Source organism: Branchiostoma lanceolatum, chromosome 1 (assembly GCF_035083965.1).
Source record: "Branchiostoma lanceolatum isolate klBraLanc5 chromosome 1, klBraLanc5.hap2, whole genome shotgun sequence".
NCBI classification, from domain to species: domain Eukaryota; kingdom Metazoa; phylum Chordata; class Leptocardii; order Amphioxiformes; family Branchiostomatidae; genus Branchiostoma; species Branchiostoma lanceolatum.
The window spans coordinates 35,305,711-35,324,421 of NC_089722.1; the positions used below are offsets into that span (position 1 = coordinate 35,305,711).

The 18,711-nt window shown below is 41.1% G+C and overlaps 1 protein-coding gene and 1 long non-coding RNA gene across 4 annotated transcripts in view; both read left to right on the forward strand.

The window, feature by feature from the left end:
• The first annotated feature begins 1,821 nt into the window (after positions 1 to 1,821).
• LOC136421175 (uncharacterized) lies at positions 1,822 to 15,257 on the forward strand. The gene is made up of 3 exons (XR_010753384.1): positions 1,822 to 2,571; positions 4,443 to 6,028; positions 12,238 to 15,257. It is a non-coding gene; the product is annotated as an uncharacterized lncRNA (long non-coding RNA).
• A 1,184-nt stretch (positions 15,258 to 16,441) lies between these two features.
• Positions 16,442 to 18,711, forward strand: part of LOC136421181 (DNA polymerase delta subunit 4-like) — a 39,908-nt gene continuing 37,638 nt past the window's right edge. The window contains exon 1 of one of the 3 annotated variants that reach the window (XM_066408366.1): positions 16,442 to 16,746. In XM_066408366.1, coding sequence (XP_066264463.1) covers positions 16,641 to 16,746 — 106 coding nt within the window. In that variant the 5' untranslated portion in view covers positions 16,442 to 16,640. The remainder of the gene's footprint in view (positions 16,747 to 18,711) is intronic. The other 2 variants (XM_066408361.1, XM_066408352.1) reach the window with 2 other exon arrangements.

Here is an 18,711-nt window from a genome sequence, read left to right on the forward strand (position 1 = left end):
AACTAGAAAGGTAACAGTTGTAAAGTAAATAGTTGAAATACGTCATTTTTCACTTTATCTCCATCCCCTGCAAAATCTGACTGTTCTGAAATGGAATGTTTTTGTAAAACCAACCACCTTGGGAGAATTACTTTTCCGTTGGAACCTTCAGTTGAAAAGAACATTTTCACTAAAACCTTTTGCATGATTACCCCACTTTTGAATTTCATGTAAGAAAGAAGTGGTGTAAGTTTGGGCCCCTTAGCAGCTTGCTCCGGAACTACAGGGGCGTTTTTGTTAACTCAAACAGGATTGCAGAATACAGTAACGATACATTACCATGCAATATGGTGTGGAGGAAGCTTAGACAAAAATGTACATAATTTGAAGAAGCTGTCATCTGCGCTGCATGGTGATTTGTGAAGTGAATCCGTCACTCTTGCCCTTAATCCGTTATCATAAACATTAAACCGTCAGCATAACCCTTAAACCGTCACCAGAGACCCTTGTCTGTCACCCTTGCCCTTTATCTGCCACGAAAAGCCTTTAATCCCTCAGCGTGGCCCTTATCCCGTCATGATAGCTCTTAATCTCTCACCATCACCCTTAAACCGTCATCATAGCCCTTAATCCGCGACCTTCGCCCTTAATCCGTCACCACAATCCTTAATCCGTCACTCTTTTACTTAATCCGTCATCCTTGCCCTTTATCTGTAATTATTTCACTTAATCCGCCATCCTTACCCTCAATCCGTCACCTTAGTCCTTAATCCGTCACCCTTTCCCTTAATCTGTAATCATTTCCCCTAATCCGCCATCCTTACCCTCAATCTGTAATCATTTCCCTTAATCCGCAATCATTACCCTTAATCCGGTACCTTAGTCCTTAATCCTTTCACTTTCCCGTAATCTGTAATAATTTCCCCTAATCCGCCATCCTTACCCTCAATCTGTAATTATTTCCCTTAATCCGCCATCATTACCCTTAATCCGTCACTTTAGTCTTTAATACATTACCATTTCCCTTAATCTGTAATCATTTCCCTTAATCCGCCATCCTTACCCTTAATCCGTCACCTTAGTCCTTACTCCGTCACCCTTTCCCTTAATCTGTCATCATTTCCCCTAATCCGCCATCCTTACCCTCAATCTGTAATCATTTCCCTTAATCCGCCATCATAACCCTTAATCCGGCACCTTAGTCCTTAATCCTTCCACTTTCCCATAATCTGTAATCATTTCCCCTAATCCGCCATACTTACCCTCAATCAGTAATTATTTCCCTTAATCCGCCATCATTACCCTTAATCCGTCACCTTAGTCCTTAATACGTTACCCTTTCCCTTAATCTGTAATTGTTTTCCTTAATCCGCCATCATTGCACTTAATCCGTCGTCTTAGTCCTTACTCCGTTACCCTTTGCCTTAATCTGTACTAATTTCCCTTAACCCGCCATTCTTACCCTTAATTCGTCACCTTAGTCCTTAATCCTTTACCCTTTCCCTTAATCTGTAATTATTTCCCTTAATCCGCCATCCTTACTCTTAATCCGTCGCCTTAGTCCTTAATCCGTTAGCCTTTGCCTTAATATGTAATAATTTCCCTTAATCCGCCATCCTTACCCTTAATCCTTCGCCTTAGTCCTTAATCTGTTACCTTTTCCCATAAGCTGTACTCATTTCCCTTAAACCGCCATCTTTACCCTAAATATGTCACTTTATCCCTTAATCCGTCACCCTAGCCCTTAATCCGTTGCCCTTGACCTTCATCAGCCATCATTGCCCTTAATCCGTCACCATCACCCTTAAACCGTCACCATAGCCCTTAATCCGGGATCTTTACCTTTAATCCGTCACCACGATCCTTAATCCATCACCCTTTAACTTAATCTGTAATCATTCCTCTTTAATTCGTCATCCTTGCCCTTAATCTGTAATCATTTCCCTTAATCCACCATCCTTACCCTTAATCCGTCACCTTAGTCCTTAATCCGTTACCCTTTGCCTTGATCTGTAATCATTTCCCTTAATCCGTCACCTTAGTCCTTAATTCGTTACCCTTTGCCTTGATCTGTCATCATTTCCCTTAATCCGCCATCCTTACCCTTAATTCGTCACCTTAGCCCTTGATGAAGACCTCATTTGCATAATTGATGAGAAAATACTATGACTCAAGACGGGCTTGATGGATGGTCATGATTTTGGTATGTAGATAGAGTACAAGGGTATTTCTTACAAAACGAAAAATCAGTCTAAAGTATGTATACATGTACTAGGTAACTTGAGAAAATTTCAATTAACCTTCTTGATCCTTGCACAGGGCCAGTTCCAGCTGGGTTTTGTTTATGCATCTGTCAGCATGGTCCAGTCTGTGCATGTCCCCGCGGTTAGATAAGATTTCATTTATCCTTGAAAGCCCAGGCAGAGTCAGTCACTCGGTGTACACAGCAACACAATAGCAGACTGAAGTCTAACCGCGTTTGTGAGAGAGTACTGTATAAGTATATATAGATCTACAGGCCGTCTTGTTTCCTAAAGGACCACAACTGGACACCTTTTGGGGCGACAGAAAAGCAGAATGAACAATTGCAAGGTAAGTTCTTTTTGAGTTTGACTTCATGCTGTTACCAGTGTCTGTGTATGCATATGTGTCTATTCAAGGTTAAAGTTAACATTTAGAAAATGTGTAATACCGACATTCAAGACATATGACATAGAGTGGCAGTGATCTGAGACAAAACAGCAAAACAGAACATAAATTTGTGACAGCAACCTGAAAAATAATGCATTGGCCCAAGCAACAAGTGGGAAACTGATCAATGTTTCATTTCAGCAAAAACTTGTGATGCATTCCAATATTCATCTACAAATGATTCATTTTAAAGTAAATATGGCAATTTCTTGCAAAAATGTAGTTGTATAAACGGCTTCTACGCATTAATGAACCTTCCCGCAGTAAAAACCGTAGCCTTGATAAGAGGAAATGCAATCTCTTTTAGTTGACAGTTCTCACGACCGAAATGGCCTTGAAAAAACCCAAATAGACGTAAGGTGATCAATAATGCAGTGACTTGTTCCCTTCGATAAATGCCAAGGATGTCCTATTGCAGGTGTAGATAGCTTGATGAAAGGTGAATACACCTGAATATATATAATGCTAATGATGGCCTCATTTGCATAATCTATGCAGAAACTTCATATTCCCTTTGTGTACATGCTACTGATGTCATATTGGATGTGTATGTAGCTTTAGGAAATGTAAATACAAAGGCATGGTCATTATGCTAATGAGCCTCATTTGCATAATTTATGCATAGACTTCATATTTCCCTTACGGCATATGTCATAGATGTCATATTGGAGGGGAAGGTTGCTTCATGGCATTAAGGAACCTTCCTGCAGAACCGTAGCCTTGATAAGAGGAAATGCAATCTCTTTTAGTTGACAATTCTCACGACCGAAATGGCCTTGGAAAAAAACCAAGTAGACGTAAGGTGATCAATAATGCAGGGACTCGTTCCCTTTGATAAATGCCAAGGATGTCCTATTGCAGGTGTGTGTTGCTTTATGAAAGGTGAATACACCTGAATATGTATTATTCTAATGATGGCCTAATTTGCATAATCTATGCAGAAACTTCATATTCCCTTTGTGTACATGCTACTGATGTCATATTGGATGTGTATGTAGCTTTAGGAAATGTAAATACAAAGGCATGGTCATTATGCTAATGGGCCTCATTTGCATAATTTATGCATAGACTTCATATTTCCCTTACGGCATATGTCATAGATGTCATATTGGAGGGGAAGGTTGCTTCATGGCATTAAGGAACCTTCCTGCAGAACCGTAGCCTTGATAAGAGGAAATGCAATCTCTTTTAGTTGACAATTCTCACGACCGAAATGGCATTGGAAAAAAACCAAGTAGACGTAAGGTGATCAATAATGCAGGGACTCGTTCCCTTTGATAAATGCCAAGGATGTCCTATTGCAGGTGTGTGTTGCTTTATGAAAGGTGAATACACCTGAATATGTATTATTCTAATGATGGCCTAATTTGCATAATCTATGCAGAAACTTCATATTCCCTTTGTGTACATGCTACAGATGTCATATTGGATGTGTATGTAGCTTTAGGAAATGTAAATACAAAGACAAGGTCATTATGCTAATGAGCCTCATTTGCATAATTTATGCATAGACTTCATATTTCCCTTACGGCATATGTCATAGATGTAATATTGGAGGTGTAGGTTGCTTCATGAAAGGTGAATACAACAGGAGGAGTATTATGCTCATGAGGACTATGCAGAAATTTATTTCCCCTTACGGCTTTTGCTACAGATGTCATATTGGAGGTTTACAACTATTTCACGACCCACAGGGAAATTCCATTTCATTCGTCTTTTCTATGTAACACTATGGGAAAAAACACACTTATTTCATTTTTATTTGATTACAGTCCGTTGGGGGAAGTACCTGAGTCACAACTATTGCCAGCAATGGAATACATTGTCAATCATGCCTCGATCAAATTCCATCAGTGTGGAACAAAGAAGAAGGAAGAGAAAAATAACACAATTAACACCAGAGGCTGCCGAGGCACAACGGACATACAACAGGTCGTACATGCAGGAGTACCGGTCAAAAGAGACACCAAATGCCACTGACAAACGACTTGCAGCTAGTAGGGAGCACATGCAGAAGCGCAGAAAAGAAGAGAAGCCAGATGCCACTAACAAACGACGTGCAGCTATTAGAGCTAAAATGCAACAACATAGAAAGTATGAACAAAGCAAAGAAATAACAATTGACAAATGTGCCACTGTTTATAACATTGATCGTACGTCTCCACGAAAAGTTAACAGCATTTGGCGAAGGTATGAGGTCGTGGAACTCTAGTCTGTAATCATTTCCCTTAATCCGCCATCCTTACCCTTAATCCGTCACCTTAGTCCTTAATCCGTTACCCTTTTCCTTAATCTGTAATCATTCCCCTTAATCCGCCATCATTACCCTTTATCCGTCACCTTAGTCCTTAATCCGTTACCCTTTCTCTTAATCTGTACTCATTTCCATTAATCCGCCATCCTTACCCTTAATCTGTCACTTTATCCCTTAATCCGTCACCCTAACCCCTTAATCCGTTGCCCCTGACCTTCATCATCCATCCTTGCTCTTAATCCGTCACCATAACCCTTAATCTGTCACAAAAGCCTTGATCCCTCACAGTGGTTGCCCCTCAATCAGTCACCCTTGCCCCTAGTCCGTCGCCATAACCCTTAATCCGTCACCATAGCCGTTAATCTGTCACCCGATAACCTAATCCGTCGTCACCTTTTCCCTTAATCTGTCATCCTTACCCTTAATCCGTCACCATAACCTTAATCCGTAACCCTAGCCCTTAATCCGTTACCCTTGCCCTTAATCCATCGTCAATGTTACATCTTGTTCTGACCAAATTTAAGGTCTTTTAAGCAATATGGATATAGACCACAAATGGTATGACATGTTAGCAAAGTTGGGATGGTGCCATTGTGATGGGAACTTTGACTGGGTATCAATTTTAAGCCCTGTTTCCCAGGCTCTGGTTAATGACTTCTCCAGGCACAGCAACATGGATGCACCCATGGGAGTATCAGTTACAGGGTACTCCTCTGGTGGGCGAACAGAAGGCAGTCACAGTCTAGTACCGTGGCCACAGTGTCTAGACGTATGAGAACAAAGGGCATTTCTTGTGTTAGAAAACAACTCATTTCTAGCGATAATATGGAGATTTCTAACCTCTAATCGAAAGTTGTGACAACATGGTGAGCAAGAAGGGATGTATCACCCCCATGTCAGCAGTGGAAACAACAACGGGGAAGCACGGCCAGAAGAGACTGAAGAATATGGACTGGTTGAAAATAGCAGCACCAGACGTTTGTTCATTAATATCCACGGCAGGAAAAGTTGTTGTACGTTCCGCAGACAGGACTCGACTATGGAAATCTAGATTCTGAGACTGGAAGGACAAATAACACCAGAGTCGATCTGTACAGAACCAAGGTAAGAGGCGTCTGTTTCTGTTTTTGTGCAGGTAGGTCTTTTCAGTTTTTTATGTTAACGTTGCGCTGTCGTGGTCATTTCATGCCGGGGTAGAGATTTCGGCAAGTTGCCATTTTTGAAACCATCTCGACGTATGTTTGATATTCAGAATGGCTGTTAAGAGTGTTATTGAAACTTTTTAGGTTTGATGAAAAATTAGCAATTCGTTTATGGTAGAGTCGTAACGGAGACTACCTTCAAGTTAGTCCATGGTAACTTAACTTAGCAGCCTAGAATTTAGAAATACGTCGCATTCATCCACGTTTAAAAATCATGTGCCATACAAACGTTGGAATTCCAGAACTAATTACCTTCGCGACGAATGGTTTCGTCGAGAAGGTTATGCGACGGTGCTTGTCTGTGTGTCTGTTAGTGAACAGAATAAGTCGAGAACGCCTGGATGGTTTGTTGTCGTAGTTGGTGTGTCGGTGTGTATGTGGCAAATCTCAAGATGATTAGATTTTGGGCGAAGTGTTTTGCATAATTAACGAGAAAAGTGTAAAAATGTGTTCAATTGTATGCTTTACTATGCGTTCTGGTTGCGACGGGGATATTGATACGGGTAGATTGGGGGCAAAGTTGGTCATGAGGGGTCATGAGGGGTCATGAGGCAGGCAGGAAACTGTCAGTTACATGTACTGCAGCTGCCAGGGACAAATTGGCTATCAGCCAGCTGTAGGGCAGATACAAGAGATAGGCTTGCCCATGCAGTAATGCTTTAAAGCACTAAAACAAGGGCTCAGAAAAGGATTCACCTTAATTGCAAGCCCCAAAAATTCTTATGCACCAGAAAGCCACATCTGTCTACTTTAGAATCATGCAAAGAAAATAGACAGTTGACCAGCTCGTTCTCTCGTAACAGCTGACAGACGAAAACAATCGTCAACTTTGACCTACTCCCAGCCTGGAAGAGTCCACTCGGAGCATGTGAAACCAAACCACAAAGATATCTCCTTACACCAATTAAAAGACTGAAACATACAAATTTTGACCAAAGTTGGATATACACGGCCTTATATGAGTAAGAACAGTCATTAATGCAGTGCCACAGCATGGGAATACCGAGCATGTCTGTGTGTCTGTTAGTGAACACGATAAGTCGAGAATTCTTGGAAGGATTGTCTTGGTATTTGGTATGTTGGTAGGTCTCGATGAAACCTGAAAATGATTAGATTTTGGGCCCCCTATCGGCTTGTTACGGTACTGCAGCGGAACTTCATGTTATGATATCTCGTGTTGTGGACATGCTATGGAACTGATTTTTAAGTGGTAGATAGCTCGTTGGGCAGAGAGTAAGTGGTATAGGCTTGGGCCCCCTAGCAACTTTTTTGGAACTGCAGGGGTAGGTTTTGCTTCAGACTTTGAAAGGGAATAACTCAAGAAGGGCTTGATGGAAGGTCATGATTTTTTGCATGTACATAGCTTGAGTGATGATGTACATGATTGGATACTTATTATGCAAATCAGTAACTAATTTGCATAATTAATGAGGAAAGTTTATACATTCATCAATTTCCATGATAGGACTCGCAAACATGTGACATATGTAACTGAGGAAGAGAGAAATATTAATAGATATCAGCTATGCAAATGAGAACCTCATTTACATAATCAATGAGAAAATAATATAACTCGAGATGGGCTTGATGGATGGTCATGATTTTTGGTATGTAGATAGCTTATGTGATGCTTTGTATGATTGGATGATAATTATGCAAATCAGATTATAATTAATGAGGCAATTTTAAAAACCTGCTGTGTTCCATGATATGACTATTCAAATATGTGACATTTGTAACTGAGGAAGAGAGGAATGTCAATAGATAGAAATTATGCAAATGTAGGCCTAATTTGCATAATTCATGAGAAACTACTATCATTCCATACTAGTAAATAACGGCAATTTCATACTTGTTGCATTTAGAAGTTGTGTGAATGTGAACACCATTGAATCAAATTATGCTAATAAGGAGCTTATTTGCATTATTGATGAAAAATGTTAGCATAACCTTCTTTGTTAAGCTCATAATCATAACAAGGAGGTTTGGACAACTTATGTTATTTGGGTGAGGAGGATCAACTGGTATGATTTTTGATTGATGAAAAACACTCCTAATACGTCAGTCATAAAGGTCAAAATCATTTCGCGAAGGTATGAGGTCGTAGAACTCTTGTTCTAGTATGTCGCATGTCCATGTATAATGATCAATTCCAATACAACTTATTTGTACACGTTTAAAAATTTACATCCCCGACAAAGGTAGACTGTTACAGTAGAAAAACTACAAATGTAGAAAAGAATAATACGTCGCACTCGTCCACGTATGAAAATCATACGCCTGACAAATGTAGAAATTCCAAAACTAATTCCAGTACATCTCACCCCCGACAAATGTAGCATTAACTGAAGAAAAAGTACAAATGTACAAAAAACAGTACGTCCCATCGTCCACGTATGAAAACCATAAATCATATGCCCGAAAAACGTAGAAATGCCATTCTAGTACATCTTTTTGTCAAGTATGAAAATGTGCACCCCCCCCCCCCCCTCCGGCTCCCGACAGGCTAATTTAGAATTAGCTGTGTAGTTAGAAAAAATAATACGTCGCATTAATCCACGTATTAAAATTTTACACCTGACAAACATACAAATTCCAAAACTAATTCCAGTACATCTCATTTGTCCACGTTTGAAAACCTCAACCCCCGACAAATGTAGAATTAGCTGAAGATAAATTACAAATGTAGAAAAATGATATTTCGCATTTGTCCACGTGTTAAAACCATAGAAAAATTCAAATGTAGAAAAAAGGATACGTCGCATTCGTCCTATTCTTAGAGTATTAGTTATACTCCCATTCCACTTGGACGGCGCTTTCGCCGCGCTCTCACGGCGACCTAAGGGCCCCATTCCAAGTCACCACACGGGTGTTTGCTGCCATTGTTTAGAACTAATCCGAGACCTATGTAACTATTTGTAATATAAATGTCATGGTTTCTTAACATTCCGAAATTTGTTTACACTTTCTAGATGTTCCCACATTTTCGTGCAATATTCAAAATATTCATGGCACTGGGAACAACATGTCTGATACTTTCTAAAGATTTGCTACAGCACATTGCCTTTATTTCGAAATTTGAATTATTTTTTTTTCGAAAGAAGAAATTCAGAACCACCTGCAGAGGTGTGGGTTTGTGCGCCAAAAAAAAAGACAAAGTAGAAAGCCCGACAAAAACGCTGAGAAACACCAAAAAACAGCCGGACCCACTCCTCTGCTTGGAGAGTAATAAATGAATGGTTTATTACGTCGTTGCTAGGCACATCATACAGTACCAGCTTCATTGGCTGAAATGCATTATGCTTTGCAATTAAAAGTAATCTAAAAGCAATTAAGATACATACATAAGCTGAACATGACAAACCTTACAAATAATTTTAAAGTAAATGTGTACTCGTCTCAAAGCTTAGGTTTGGATACTACATGTAGGCTACACAATGAGTGCTAATGTCCCGGTTTAAAAAACTTGGTCAGATTTCTATACGACTCAGTCTTAAAAATGGTGTGAATTATACAGTAATTCTGATTGTTAAACAAGACGAAGCATACTGAGAACGGCTTATTGCAAATGTATATCAAGATTAGCATAATTTAAAATTCAATGTTTTCTTTGCTGAATTGTAACAAATTGCTTGCTATCTGCGTATTCTTGTAGAGGAACTCTGTGGCGTAGACCTGGTTGTCTCTTTATGTTCAGTTCAATAGACAAGAACCCTTTGCATTCAACTTTTGTACTTATTATACGTCCATAAACGTACATATACAATCGGTATTTTCATGTTGTATGGCAATTTACAGGTGCTGAGTTCATGTGGATTAAAAAGAGGATTCTTTAAGAAAAATTCACAATTTGCTGCTAATTAGTTAATAGCACCCAAAAATAGACGATTGAAAGGAGCGCTAATGATACCCCGTTGTGCTCTCACGCCGAGGCGTGAGTTAAGTAAACAAACAGTTCATTTCTGCCTCTAAACGTTAGCAGGACAACAATCAGAAAAAAACATTATCAGTGCCTATTCACTGCCCAATCTGTCGGCTTATTAATCAAACCAAGAAATCTTGCAGAAACGACCGAAATGCGACAGAAATAACAGAAAGTACCGAAGTGTAAGTGGTAACAGTAGTCTACCGTGCCGCCCTCCCACTAGAGCAACACCGCTAGAACAACATGTTCAACTGGGACGTAAAAAACCTGCAGTAGATCTAACTCCGCAAGGCCTAGTCCAAATAATGAACGCCGATCAGCCACCACGGAAAACATACAGGCTTTATTGTAAGCTGAACAGTGTAAGGTGAAATCCTCTCTGGTGGAATTTGTTTCGGCTTAGTTTCGTCTTGTGGGAAGTTTGTTCCCGTGTTGTTCCGGCGCGGCAGACATGGCTGTCTCTCCCGGGGAGGGGTTGAAACACGTTGTCTAAAATATCTATCTTTAAACGTATGTAGATTTGAATAATAGAATCTAAGCACTACAGTAGTATTGTTATGACGTTATTACTGTGCACTTTTGTATCTATAATCATTTGACAATAGTTTCCAAGAAAGTTCCCCCTACACACAGAATAGACTCCCCCAAGCAGGCAACTGTGTTGCAACATAGATCTAAATTCTTTTTTGGCGTTTTCCTCCAGAATCTTCGTGATTTTGTCGGTAAGATCCCTCTATAGAATATAACCTTTTAGTTTACAATTTACCGATACCATGGGAAAATTTACTTATACCATGGGAAAAGAAAGCCTTCCTTTGACAGTACATGTTGCCGAACTTGAGTGACAGATCAAACCCTTTGCGACTAGCGGCTAGTCGGCTCTCCCGGCTTTGCTTTGTGCCGATTCCCGGGCTTATTTGACGTGGATAAAACTTTTGCTTTTGCTCATTACGTGTGGTATTTTGTCCACTGATCATTTGCAACGTTGCTGGCCCTTTTTGTGCGGCAAAATTACAGTTGAATTGTGCTTATTCTCCGGAGGAACTCTTGGCATGCTTGCCGGTGTCCACAGACAGTGTCACGCCACAGTGACTTCCTGCCCGGTCGGCGGTCAACGCCCGATCCAAAACATGCTTTGTTAGGTTCAGCGGCTCATTACGGGGGGCAAATGACCCATATCTTTATTTCAAAATATTTCGAAATATGAAATAAACCTATCTATTTGTCAAATCTATTAAAAAAAATGATCTCTTTTGACAGTCACTTTCGAAATGTTTGCAAATAATCAGAACAACTTCTGAAACATAGTATTCTCGTATTTCCTTTTGTTAGAAACATTTATGAATACTTATAAAGATTTGTAATTGATAAAATAATAATTCGAAGATATTATGAATATCATTAAAAAAACGTGTGGTGACTTGGAATGGAATATACCCCCATTCCACTTGGACGGCGCTTTCGCCGCGCTCTCACGGCGACCTAATTTGGCCACAGCGCCGTGAGAGTGCCGAACTCCTGGAAAACGTGCTCAAGTGGAATCTCTACGGCGACCCGAAATCTCAAATGTCAGCAACCTTTTATGAGCGACCAAAGATTTCACAGATAACTCAACGGAATGGGGGCCTAAATTAGTAAAAGTCCGTCAAAACTACCTGCACAACTCCAATTTTACCTGTGCTAGCATGCAGATTTTGAGCCCTACACGTAATACTCTTCACTCACCTTACTGGATAAGAGGTCAAATTCCTAGGGACCAAAAATTGTGAAATAGCTTATCAGTTTCACATATTTAACTCCAAATGTTGTTTTCCTAGCTAAAGATAAAATTAGTACAATTTTACCTGTACTTAAATGCGAATTTCGAGCCCTATTTTTTTAATCGAACTCCAAAACCTTGAACAAGTTGAAGTAAGTATAACACGCCATATTCGTAGGTACTAATAAATATGTCAAACAGCTTATCAGTGTCACATACATTCTAAATTTTGTTTCCCCGTAGGACCTAACAACTACATGACTAACCCGCCACCGCCAACGACTTTGAGAAAGAAAAGCCAATCATGATTTTGGAATGATAGGTTAAATCGACCGAAGCTGTCTATCGTCTTCAGAGACGACAAGAGAGCAGAAGAGAGCATTCAGGTTGATATGTTTCTGTATGTTTTTCCTCGATCCCTGCACAGGTCACCTATACCGGACTTCAAGGTCATCCGTGGCACCGGTTATCCACTAGGGAGGAACAATCCAGGCCTGGAGCAATCTGGCCGTTTCCCACACAGACTCTCACCGCAGCAGGGGAGGCCGCCGGAGACCTTCCACTGCCGGACCAGCATCAGAGCCGTGTTACAATGATTGTGCTGTTACAACCAGACATAACCTGACACGATTTAGAGAATCCACACACTGGCGTGCACATGTTGTCCACTTAATTTGATTTAAACGAATACGTATTGTCCAGTTTGTTGTTTATTTTAGTGTGCAACTTTTAGAGGCTGATTTTGCATGTATAACGTTATCAAAGAAACTACAGGTGATTAACCTCGTCGACGACAGTTCAAATCGAACCGGATGTACGAATGATAGAAACCTAATACAAATGTGTATGCAATTGCAAGCTGCAGTAACATTTCACTCCGTCACTTTCGTCCAAGAAGTTACAGTGCAACTCCATACCAAACTTGGAACGGTTACTTTAGAATTAGTCTGCTATTGTTGTGCCATAATTCCTTGACGCTTATTCATTTGTTTAAGTGAACTGCAGCGACGAGATTAAGTAGTCAATGTTGTGTGAGCAGAATAAGACAGGAGACGAGAGATTTGTAAAACTAGGAAGTTAAGGTCAAGAGAGAAATAGAGACCTTCAGTAAGGATCGTAGTAAGCTAACATTATGAAGTCACAATCAGTCAGTGTTATAACGTTTACGTCGCCCTTGGTAAGTATGCGGGAATCCTTGTCTCTGTGTCATTTCTTTATCCTTGATGTGGTCGTCTTCAAATCAGCATCTAAGAGAAACCGTATTTACACATCGGTCATTATTTATTGTAAGACGGAAAGGGTCTTAAGTATTCACCATTTCAAAATTGACTTAATTTTATTGCAAAAGCTAATTTGCCATCTCACCATTAAACAAACTAATCGTTGTTCATGGTTTTTGTGGCTGTCGTCCCTACAACATCACATTAAATAACAAATCTATATTAACCCTCTATCGTTGGGGATCTTGTCGTCCCTTACTTTTCGACAAGACCACAACAACATGATGCTCAGTGGACCTTGCTCGTCCTTCAGTACAGTGGGCCTTGTGTCCATTTGTGCCAACGGCAAAGTCACAACACCACCACACTAATAACATTCATCTCTTAAACCTAAAATGAGTGGCAAAAACCACCCCTCCAATCAAAATGGTCGCACCTAACCCGAAACTAGGAAAGATAAAGGGAACCAACCTTAACGACAAAAACCACCACCAATATTATCGATTCCAACACTTTCTAATCCAACATCACATTAAATAACAAATCTATATTAACCCTCTATCGTTGGGGATCTTGTCGTCCCTTACTTTTCGACAAGACCACAACAACATGATGCTCAGTGGACCTTGCTCGTCCTTTAGTACAGTGGGCCTTGTGTCCATTTGTGCCAACGGCAAAGTCACAACACCACCACACTAATAACATTCATCTCTTACACCTAAAATGAGTGGCAAAAACCACCCCTCCAATCAAAATGGTCGCACCTAACCCGAAACTAGGAAAGATATAGGGAACCAACCTTAGCGACAAAAAACACCACCAACATTATCGATTCCAACACTTTCTAATCCAACATCACATTAAATAACACATCTATATTAACCCTCTATCGTTGGGGGTCTTGTCGTCCCTTATTACTTTTCGACAAGACCACAACAACATGATGCTCAGTGGACCTTGCTCGTCCTTTAGTACAGTGGGCCTTGTGTCCATTTGTGCCAACGGCAAAGTCACAACACCACCACACTAATAACATTCATCTCTTAAACCTAAAATTAGTGGCAAAAACCACCCCTCCGTTCAAAATGGTCGCACCTAACCCGAAACTAGGAAAGATATAGGGAACCAACATTAGCGACAAAAACCACCCCCAATATTATCGATTCCAACACTTTCTAATCCGACATCACATTAAATAACAAATCTATATTAACCCTCTATCTTTGGGGATCTTGTCGTCCCTTACTTTTCGACAAGACCACAACAACATGATGCTCAGTGGACCTTGCTCGTCCTTTAGTACAGTGGGCCTTGTGTCCATTTGTGCCAACGGCAAAGTCACAACACCACCACACTAATAACATTCATCTCTTAAAGCTAAAATTAGTGGCAAAATCCACCCCTCCGTTCAAAATGGTCACACCTAACCCAAAACAAGGAAAGATATAGGGAACCAACCTTAGCGACAAAAACCACCCCCAATATCATCGATTCCAACACTTTCTAATTCAACGTCACATTAAATAACACATCTATATTAACCCTCTATCGTTGGGGATCTTGTCGTCCCTTATTACTTTTCGACAAGACCACAACAACATGATGCTCAGTGGACCTTGCTCGTCCTTTAGTACAGTGGGCCTTTTGTCCATTTGTGCCAACGGCAAAGTCACAACACCACCACACTAATAACATTCATCTCTTAAAGCTAAAATTAGTGGCAAAAACCACCCCTCCGTTCAAAATGGTCGCACCTAACCCGAAACTAGGAAAGATATAGGGAACCAACATTAGCGACAAAAACCACCCCCAATATTATCGATGCCAACACTTTCTAATCCAACATCACATTAAATAACAAATCTATATTAACCCTCTATCGTTGGGGATCTTGTCGTCCCTTACTTTTCGACAAGACCACAACAACATGATGCTCAGTGGACCTTGCTCGTCCTTTAGTACAGTGGGCCTTGTGTCCATTTGTGCCAACGGCAAGGCCTCAACACCACCACATTAATAACTTCTATCTATGACACCCACACATTAGTGAAAAAAACATCCCTCCAGTAAAAATGGTCACACCCAACCCACAGCAAGAAAAAAATTAGCAAGAACAAAAAAAAAAGAAAACTTGCAAAAAAAAACACCCCTCCGTCAAAATAGTCACACCCAACATAAGCGACAAAAAAACACCCCTCCGAATAAAATGGTCACATCCAACATGGCGGCCCCCATCCTTGGATGCAAAAACAGAACAGGTTTTGCTATCGCAAACCTGTAAATATTATGAGTAGAGTAGAGTAGAGTAGAGTAGAGTCTTCAGTCAGGTAGGATGCATCACATCCAGTTTAGACCGCTCCCTTGTACCACTTCTTTAGCCGACTGACACTGTCGGTTTGTGTGGGTGGTCCAGGGCTCTGAAGTTGTATTTTACAGGATTATGCAATTTCATCAAAATTATCCCTCATACGACACTGACAATCAGCCTAACACTGACTTAACGGTGCACACCACAGAAGTGCGCGACAAAAAAAGTGACGGAAGGGTTTCGAGGGGCTGGGTTTGAGTTTAGATTTCTCACAATGTGCTTCGAACTGACATTAGATACTAGCATGGCTGAAAAGCGTATGAATTGGTGTGTTTTGGGTGAAAATTGCGTTTCGATCTGAGCCTTACTTCCGGATATCCATCCGCGTTGATGGTGAAATGTCCCTTGGCCGGAGATTGACCTTTGTTGCGTTCTGTGGGTCATGCTGACATGCCTCGCGCCGTGGATGATTAAAGAAATCTAAGTACTAGAATTTTCTTTATAATTGGCTCGACTGTACGCTAGGTTTTTCTCTTTCTGACAACATCAGTCGTTTCTACCTAGAAAATTTTTTCTACGAGTTTTATCCTACGCAAAAGTGCCAAAATTTGACCATCGTTTTTGGCGTGAAAATTATGTTTTTGTCTCCTGATTTACCAAAATTAGAGAGGTTGAAGAAACAGAACTCAGCTGGTCCTATAGCGGACGGGATAGGCTTTCATCCCAAAACCTCCTTGCCCATACACAGTTGATTTACTTCGGAATACTTCCCTGGAAGAGACAGTACCTAGACTCGAGGGTGCGCAGCCTCCAATTGAAACCCCAAATAAACTGTGATCTTATAATGAAAGCTCATCTGTGTTGGTAGTAATCATAATACAATGCTAAACTTTCTTCCAACACTAAACTGTGATCTTGTTTTTAATGGGGAAAAATTGAAAAGTATGATTCATGTTAGATTCCTGGACATCGATTGCTCTGCTAATTTTAAAGGTAAAGGCCCCCGCGACGTAAACAAGACCCGTCTGTTCGTTGTTATGCAAATAGAGACAATGTCGAGACAAGCACTGTTTACAAGCCGGGGGCCATCACCTTTGACACTGCACATGCGTAGTAGCAACCCCGAACTAGAATAACCTAAGGCCTGGGCCAGCGAATGAAGCCCTCGATGGCCAAACTCCCCTGGCAAATATTCTCCCTATAGCCGGCGCGGTTAGTCTGGTCAACCTCCTTGGTCTGGTAGAGACTACCAAGAGACCACGTCTAGCGACATAATAGACGTTAACTGGGAAGTTGGTCAAAATGTCTCAAATGAGGATCACCGACACGTTCCAGCAGGTAAAGAGGCCAGGGAGGACACAAAAGCAGGGGAAATCGGCACAGATACAGGCTGGTAAATCTGTAAAAGGTAATCTTAAAGCAGATGTTGGAGTGAAAGACTGTATTTTTTCCCGAGCTAAGTTGATGAACCCGGTATTGGTCGCGAAGGTGCTCGTGCGTGTATTTGGCCACGTCATATAAGGTCTCGGACCGATGTTTTTTTACGTTTTCGTATGTTGTAGGCCGACAACCCCAGGTCGAAGCATGGGCGATAGGCCATCGAGTTTTTGTTGAAATCGCTGTTTTTTGGTTTGAACACCAAAGTGTGTACTTGGTCCACTGAAGAAGGAATCCCGATATTACCATACTGTTCTCTAATATAATACACGTACACGTAGTACACGCAGTCCGTGCGACGAACAGCATCAGTTATTACTTCCGTGTTCTGGTCACAGCTCGCGCAAAGGCCGGCGGGAGTATAGTTAGTTCGAACGCGTTCGCGAACCAACTGTTCGAAACTGTAGAACCGTCAAGAGCTTACTTCGCTAACTTCATAAAAATGACAGGGTAGGAAAAGCTACCTCGATGGCCCGTGGACAGCGTTACCACTTGGGGTGGACAGCGATTTTGGTGACTTAGAACCACGTTCGACGGCGTTGCTTAGGGAAATAGGCTACTACCTACTAAATACGCGGCCCGACGTACTCAGTGAATGCGGCCTGACTAACGTAATCGTTACGACAAACGACACCCAGTTGCTTACATCAACAACACTCTGTCTACTTATTGGCAACTGTCTTTGCCATCTCTGTATTCAGTTTTCTTTTCACAGACGGTACCAATCACATGTTAGAGTGTAACAAATCTCTGGACCTCGCCGTGCCGAATAGTGGTTCCATTTTCGAACGTGGCGGGAAATCTGGGTCTTGCGTCTGATTGGCTATCAATGATGTCATTGCCGCACTGCTGGTAACGCTGTCCCAAGGAAATCAGACTTTTTAAAATGCCGCATATCTCCTTTAAAATTAGGTATTGTATCCTAAGAAATTCTGCATGGCTAGTAAGTAACCCCTGGATTATAAGTAGTATTAAGGTGTTTAATTTCATGACAGTTTTTCGCCGAAAATAAGGGCTTTTGAAACTGCATTTCCTACCTATCTATTCTTGTTCTTAACACTACCCAAAGCGTTCGGAAATCGCTGTTCGGCTCTCGGCAATCTTCGGGTGACTTTCGGCATCTGTTCGTATGGTTCCATGTTTGGAATAGACGGCGGATCGGGCGTTGTGGTTGTTACAGTTAGTGTACGATTCTCGGGAATCTTTCAGTGGATCGACTCGTACACAGTGCGTGTTAGAGTAAGTTCTCGGGAATCTTTCACTAGTAGGTGGAGTACATGGTCCGTGCGTTAGTCTACGATTCACCGAAATCTTTCCGTTTGTTGGTTCCTTAGCGGACCATCGGAGTTTATACATATACGGCACAGTAATGCCTATTTCAACAAAAACTCGATGGCCTACCGCCTATGGTCGAAGGGCTACAATTCCGCCAAGAAAAGTAGGACAGAAAATGTAATCACATGGGCGAAAAGCGGTTTTCTGCTACTTACCGGTGTATTTATCGGCATTGTCCGTTGTCCCATTATTTTGGGTAGAAACCACAGTAAAAAGTAAATTTTGGACCCGAAAATTATCATTTTTTTTACACTTTTTTGATCGAACCTGCTCGGAAAAAGTTTTCCTGGGGTCGCGGCATATATGCTGAGAAAGTGATCATGAATTACGCACATACCACAATTACAAAAAAAAAATACACAGCCACTTGTAGGGAGAGATGAGCCTTTGTGTACTCTTCAGTATGACACAATGATGGGAGTCAGGCAGTGAAGTTGGTTTACCGTAACCACGTCCTGCCCGGCTGCACATGTCAGAGTTAGTGCTCCTAATTGGATTGACTATTTGAACCAATCAGCTCCACTTTTGAAAATACGTGGGTATTTTGAAAGGTGCTCTCTCATTGGCTATCCCCATAGAAAATTTCAGGACATTCGGCTGT